The sequence below is a fragment of the Caretta caretta genome, chromosome 14 (assembly GCF_965140235.1).
Source record: "Caretta caretta isolate rCarCar2 chromosome 14, rCarCar1.hap1, whole genome shotgun sequence".
Classification (NCBI taxonomy): Eukaryota; Metazoa; Chordata; order Testudines; family Cheloniidae; genus Caretta; species Caretta caretta.
Window position 1 is genome coordinate 29,511,574 of NC_134219.1, and position 7,011 is coordinate 29,518,584.

The 7,011-nt window shown below is 57.4% G+C and overlaps 1 protein-coding gene across 4 annotated transcripts; it reads right to left on the reverse strand.

The window, feature by feature from the left end:
* Nucleotides 1–467: 467 nt before the first annotated feature.
* On the reverse strand, nucleotides 468–6,724 carry LOC125621837 (uncharacterized). 4 transcript variants are annotated; one of them, XM_075119403.1, is made up of 4 exons: nucleotides 6,144–6,724; nucleotides 4,612–4,738; nucleotides 3,288–3,380; nucleotides 468–2,729 (listed from the first exon to the last, which is right to left on the reverse strand). In XM_075119403.1, the coding sequence occupies exons 2-4, from the start codon at nucleotides 4,643–4,645 to the stop codon at nucleotides 1,720–1,722; spliced, it is 1,137 nt and encodes a 378-aa protein (XP_074975504.1). In that variant the 5' UTR covers nucleotides 4,646–4,738; nucleotides 6,144–6,724; the 3' UTR covers nucleotides 468–1,719. The 4 variants fall into 4 exon arrangements, with proteins under 4 accessions (XP_074975504.1, XP_074975505.1, XP_074975506.1 ...); XM_075119404.1 differs by having other exon boundaries at nucleotides 468–2,726; nucleotides 6,144–6,721; XM_075119405.1 differs by lacking the exon at nucleotides 4,612–4,738 and having other exon boundaries at nucleotides 468–2,726; nucleotides 6,144–6,721.
* Nucleotides 6,725–7,011: the final 287 nt, after the last annotated feature.

The following is a 7,011-nucleotide window of genomic DNA, read 5'->3' on the forward strand; positions in this document are numbered from 1 at the left end:
GACTGGTTTTGTCTGGGGTGGAATAAAATGCAGCATTTGATCAGAAATGCATTTTTCTTTCCAACTTTTCAATTTTCTGAAAATTTTTAAAAACTCATTTTGGGATTGACCTGAAACAATTTTTTTCCTTTGATTTTTCAGAATTGCCAGAAAACCCCCCAACTCCATTACCCACACTGCCCTCGTGCCCAGACACCACGGTGACAGATGCAGCACATAAAGCTGGTGAGATCCCCACTAGGCATTTAGAGCAATCTAGCCTGCTCCGTTCAAAGGCAGGAGGTCAGGCCGGGATGACGTCACCTAACCTAGAGCATGTCCAGGAAGACATGTATCATCATGGTGACCCTCTCTGAAAGTTCCCCCAACCAGGGTACCACTCTGTGGCCCTTTAAAAACTGTTCGTCAAACAGTTTGTGAGGATCAACCCAGAAACCCCTTTTTTAAATCCAAAATTGTAAAATGAATTGAATTGAATTTTTTGTTTTATTTCTAAAATTTTCATTTTTCACATGTGTCTGCATTTCCCATCCTCACCTTTTCTTTCTTTGTTTTTCTTAAATTTTCCAGTGGAAAAAAAGTTAGAGAAAGTGGTTTTCCTGCCTCCAAATTGCTCTCCTCTTCAAGAGGGGAAAAAAAGGGGGGGGAAGTTCAAAAGCAAGAGAATGTGGGAAAAAGATGCATGCATGCACCAACAACCCGCGATCCCCCTCCAAAACAGAACCCTTGAATTGGAGAGGAAAATGTTTTGAATTTCAGATTTTTTTTTATCCTTAAAAAGAAAAAAAAGGAACGAAAGATTTTTCATGAAAAAAATTTCATTCTTGGAATGGAATGAAAAATTAAAATTTGGACCAGCCAGACTCTGAAACCCCTGAAGCCAGATCCCCCGGCTGGTTATTTGCCACTTTCTTTTAGGGTCAACCAGCGAGTGCTGGGCCCATCCTCTTTAACGCTCAATGCTCTTTAAAGAAAGTTTAAAGGGGCTGGTTCCCCTCTCGGTCATCCTGGTGTAAAGGAGTCCCAGCTGTGTAGGCTGGTGGTGGAGAGAGCACATTTTTCCCCTTGTGATTGCAATATGAGAACGTATCCCACAGGACTGGCCCCTTTTCTCCGCCCCGCTGCCCTGATTCATGCACATAGCAGAGTCGGGCCTCAAGTGCTCACTGCCTCTATCTTCCGTTTACCCTGCAACTGCCCCATCCCACCCTGGGCCACCACAACAGAACTGCTTCTGAGCCCACATCTGCTCTACAGCCACGGCAGCAGCACATATACGGCGCTGCAGCTGCGATGTTGTAGCACTGTAGTGTAGACACTGCCTGCGCGGACGAAAGGGGATTTTCCAGTGATGCAGTAAATCCACTTCTCAGAGAGGCAGTAGTGAGGTGGATGGAAGACTCTTTCTATCGACCTATCTGCGTCTCCACCAGGGGTGCAGGTCAACCTATGTATGGCCCTCGGGGCTATGAAATCTGTCATGGGGGGTCGCAGAGGTTGAGGGTGCCAGGGGCTGCACAAGCAAAAATTCGCCCTGTGAACCCTTTATTCCTGGTGACGATGCGTGAGAAGGAAAGAACCCAGCACTTCTCTTCCATCCCAGAGCTGGCAGTGAGAAAAAAGATCTTATTGCTTGGAAACGGAGCCCCTGTGATTGCAGGGCGCTCTAGGGTGATGAAACGGCCACGTTTGAAGAGTCACTTTTAGAACACATCGGTACTAAAGCTGGAAGTGTGCTTTCCAGCATGGGGTTTTCAGAGGTACTGAGGCCGTCGGGCCGTCCTGGGGGAGTCTCGGTCTAGAGGCCCTCGGGCCATCCCAGGGGCCTTCTCCCAAGCGGGTGATGTGAAGTGGAAGTGCCGGGTTCTCCTCTCCTCTCCCTGAGGAGGGGACGGGGACAGCCTGGGGCAGGCTCTCAGTGGCAACTGCTCGTGGCGTGCCCACCGCGTGCTCCCTGTGATGCTTGGTGAGGGCTGGGCGGATGCTGAAGCCTTTCCCGCACTGCCAGCACCTGTAGGGCTTCTCCCCAGTGTGGGTGCGCCGGTGCCGCATCAGGTCAGAGCTCTCGACGAAGCCCTTCCCCGTGTGGGTCCGGCAATGCTTGGTGAGGTGGGTGCTCTGGGCGAAGGTCTCCCCGCACTCCCCACACCGGTAGGGCCGCTCGCCAGTGTGGATGCGCCGGTGACGCTCCAGGTGGGAGCTCCAGTCGAAGCCTTTGCCGCACTGGGTGCAGCGATAGGGTTTGTCCTCCAGGTGGCCTTGCCGGTGGGTTGCCAGGGCTTGCGAGTCACCAAAGCGCTTGCCACAGTCACAGCACTCGTAGGGGCGCTCGCCGCCGTGGCCCAGCTGGTGCTGCTGGAGGTGGGAGCTCTGGGTGAAGCACTCGCCGCACTCAGGGCAGGCGTAGGGGCGCTCACCTGTGTGAACGCGCCGATGCCGCTCCAGGTGCGAACCCCAGATGAAGCTCTTGCCACAGTCCTGGCACCGGTAGGGCTTCTGGCCCTGGGGCGTCCGCTGGTGAGCCGTGATGTCCTGCAGTTTCTCTGGGCTGGGCTCCTGGGGGGCGGGTTTGCCCTGTCTCCTCCCTGCCCCTCCCAGCCTCACCCCAGCAGGCCCCTGGCAAACAGCTCCTGAAAATCCTCCCGGCAGCATCTCTTGTGGTTCCGCTGGCTCAGGGCCTTCCTTCGAGGGATTATCCTCCTCGGTTTCACTCGCTGTCCCAACACCTGCTGGGACAGAGAGAGAATAACTCCCACACTCCACTCCTGCATGGCTAGGTCTCAAAGCACTTTACAAACCCCCATTCCCCAGATAAGGAAACTGAGGCATGGAGTGGGAACGTGACTTGCTCAAGATCACCCAGCAGGCCAGTGCTAAGCCAGGAATGCACCCCAGGTCTCCTTGGTCCCTGTCCATTGCTCTGTCCAGTTGGACACTCTGCCTGCCTGGAATCCACTCCCTGCTCTGGGCAGACAGAACCTCAGAAAGGGGGGAAACAGACTAAAATAGCTCCCTGAGAGATTGGAAAATCATGGGCTGAATCCCCCAAACCCTTGCCCAGAGGAGGGGACCAATTCTGCCCTCACACCCCATCTGAGCCCTCAGCAGGGACGGCACCACAGCCAGATGTTGTCAGGCTAGGTGGGAAGCCATGAGTGACACTCACCACGATGATGCCTGCTGGGCACAGCCCAGACCTGGGGGAGCAGCAGCAGAGCCGGGGACGCTGACAGGGCTTGGGTGGGAACCCCAGCTGTTTATTGCCCAGTCTGTTTATTATCCCTCACCTGTGCCAGACGCAGCTGGGATCTCCCTCTCCTTGGAGCCTCTGCGACACGGTTCCACCCGGGAGATCACCTCCGCTTTCAGGAAGGGGAATTCTGCATGGGGGAGTCAGGCGGAGGGGGGAGGGGGAAGGGAATCAGAGCTCGTTAGGCAGCAGCCCCCTCTCCTCGCTCGCTGCCAGCGGGGCTGTGATCACCTTGATCCACAGCCCCTCCCTGGAAGGCTATGGGGGCTGCATGGGGGTTCCCCCACTCCCTCAGTGTGATAAGATGCACATGGAGAGAAGCCATGTCTATCCCAAGGTATTTATTTGGCTAAGCCACTAGAGGGGGACAGGTCCCTACACACAGTGTGCCCCATACAGCTCGGGTTTCCCTATTCCCTGACCGAATGGCAGCTGGCACTCCCCCGGGGCCTCTTTGACCAGCCTTGCTCTATCCCCAGGGCCAGGTCTGCATCTGCAGAGCACCAAGCACCAGCTATGCTACGGTGTCGCCAGCCCTTGCAATCGTCTCGCGAGTCTTGCAATATTTGAGATTTGACGTCAAGCCCCGGCAGCTGGAATCATGAGATTGTGCAAGAATCTCAGGGTTCACTACAAAAAGAGATATGAAAGATGTAAATTTCTAGCCCAGGTGGTGAGGGGCCTTGACAAGCTATCACTTTAAATTCTCAGGAGGTTTTCTGGTCCTGTTGGCAGGCTAGTGGGCGCTGTAGGGAAGCATGTGACCGAGGTCTAGCAGCAGTCAGTCTGCAAAGGCCCAGCATAGAGCAAGTTGGGGTGAATTGTGCCACACTGCCTGAGGAAGTTGCCTGTTTTCTCTCTCTCTGTTTTTGGTTCTTGTGCATTTCAGTTCTGGATTCTAAGCAGCCAAGTCCTGTTGCTTCCAGCTAGAATGCATTATGTTTCTATCTCGCTTCTTTGCATGTAAGCCAGGAACGCAACAGGGAGCTGCAGAGAACACCTTGAAAATGGGTCCCTGAGCACGACGCTAATGGCTCAAAAACCAGAAGGCAAAGAAAAGCCCCCCCCAATAAGAAGCAGTCCCCTCTCAGGCTGTGTCTGGCTAGGCTGAACAAGCTGAGCTCATCCACACTCCTCTCGTAAGCCCGGGGCATCCTAGGAACTCAGACCTCCAACTCCGCTGCCCTGGGCACGCAGAAGTCCACTAGCAGGTGCTGGAGAGGGGATGGTCTCCCTTAGGCTGGCATCTGGGGGCTACGGGGCTGATCCCACTGAAATCTAAAGGACCCAGACCCTGTGCAGCACTTCAGAGACACCCCCTCCTCCGATGTCCGAACACCCGAGGGGACAGGAATCCTCACCCAGTGACATCAAGGTATAGTAGCTTTCTTGCATGACGTCCCTGTACAGGGCTTTTTGGTGAGGATCCAGCAGGACGCATGGCTCTATGGTGGAAGACACAGCCACCTTCTTGCTGACCGCCAGCCCCTGGAACAGCCAGAGACCCTCACTCAGAAGCTGCTGTCCCCCCACCCCCTGCAGTTTATCCATGGGCCCCACTGCCCCACCTTCCGGCACTACCTAACAGATAGCACGACCCAGGGGATGGCGTTCTAGCCCCGGCTCTGCCGCTGGTGCCCACAGCCCAGCCATGTCGCCACTTCATGCCTCAGTTTCCCCATTCTGTGAAGGGGGGAGAATGACCCTGAGCTCCTTTGTAAAGCACCTGGAGATCTGTGGATGGAAATAGTGATAGGCGAGCTCATGCTATTAGCATTCTCACCCTCCTCCTCTCCCACCCAGCCCTCCCCTTTAACTCCGGGGCATATCCATCACCCACGAGGAAGGTGTTGCTGTAGCTAGCATTCTTCATTTGTCTGGGATGAGGGGTTCCCAGACACCTTTCCCCACTGCGGAGTGTGAAGCCCTTGGAGCCTTGGCTACTGCCATGACAGGCCGCTGGGGTGGGGGCCGCTGGGGTGGGGGCAGCTGGTACCCCTCTCCTCAGAATGTCAGCGCCATACTAGACAGGTCCATCATTGCTGGCTTTACCCCCTTCCCCCCGTCTGCCCGCTGCTCCCCCAGCCTCCTGGATGGGCCACCCTCAATCTCACGGCCCAGCCTGCAGGAGGAGGACATGATCCAGAGTGTTATCCTGCAGCCAGGAAGGGCGAGCAGAAGGAGGTTTCAGGAGGGGCCTTTGGCTCATTTTCTCACTTCGGTTCCCCCAGGGCCTTTCCCTGCAGACAGACGAATTAGACCCGCAGATGCTGGGAAAACCCTGGCTCACTTTATTCCAGCGCAGCCCCTCCCACTGGGACCAAACCCACCCAGACATTAGTACCCCCTCTCCCAGGCACAGAGCCTCTTAGCCAAGTGCAGAACCAAAGGAGCCGCACTGGGGATCCCCCTGACACTGTCCCCAGGGCAGCGCATCCCCCCAGCAGCGCGGGGACCAGGCAGAGGCAGAAACTGGCTTTTCCTCTCCCTGCTCCCCACCTTCTCCCCAGGGAAGTCAATCTGCCCGGGGTGCTGCAGAGAATGGGGCTGGGCAGGGCTGGGAAGCGGGAACCTTCTTCCCCGCTGATTGTTCCTGCTGCCCCTGCCAGTCTCTGCCCCTGTCTCCCTCCTGCCCCCTCCCCTCCCCTCGGGCTGGGAGACGCAGTCCCTGGCCCGGCCCGGCCCGGCCCGTTCGCTCTCCCGGCGCTGGCTCGGCTCCTGCCGGCGCTCAGGGGGGCAGAGCCGGGGGGGAGGGGAGGGTCAGGGAGGGCAGCACCTCCGGGACTCGCAGACCCCCGCCCCCCCGGGAGCAGAGCTGGGGCGAGGAGGGGCCGTTGGTGCAGAGTCACTTTCCTCCCCGGCCCCGGCCCTTTCCCCGGGTCTCTCCCCTCACCTGCAGGCTCCGGCTCAGGGGCTGGTGTCGGCAGAGCCCGGGGCTGCCCCAGGAGCTGGTTCCAGCCCCCGCAGAAAGTCCCCCTGGCTGGGCAGAGAGCGGGGTTAGTGCAGGTCTCTCCCCGCACAGACCCCGCTGGCCAGCGGCAGCGGCTCAGCCCCAGCTGCAGGTTCTCTGCCCGGGAAGCTGAGCCCTATCCCGGCGGAAGAGGAAGCAGGGCAGGCAGAGGAGGAGCCAGTTTCCCCTCCTCGAACATCAGCCACTGTCCTCTCGTGGCAACCGCTCCTCCTCCCCGGCCGCTGCAGCTAGAAGCCAGCCCCGGGGGCTGAGCAGTTCCCAAGCTTGCCACTGGGCCCCATATCCTCAGCCACCCCTCTGGGACCCAGACAGAGCAGCCCGACTGGTTCCCAGCTGGCTGGGTCAGGCCTGGAAGCAAAAGAAAACTTCCCTGCTGAATGGGAAGTGAATCGGGCCTTGGGTGTCCCGCCTGAGGGCCCCCCAGAAATAGCTTGTTAATTGCAGCCCCTCCATCCTCCAGCGCCCTGGAAGCGCACCCAAATCAGAGAGGCTTGGGGCTGGAAAAGGGGTGCTGGAACAATTTGTACAGTGGGGGTGCTGAGAGCCTGTGAACACTGTATATATGGAAGCCACTTCAAACCATGGATGTGGCCGCACCCCCCACACCCATTGGTTCAGCGCTCTGAGGCAGGGAAAGTCCTTCCTGGTGCACAGTTGGGCCCTGGCCTCTGACACGGCATCATTAGTTCCTGGGCATCCGTCGCTGAGGTCAGTGGTTAAAGTGTGTGCGTCCAGGGGGCTCTCAGGAAGCACCAGACACAGCCACATAAATAAAAGTCGAGCCGCGTCC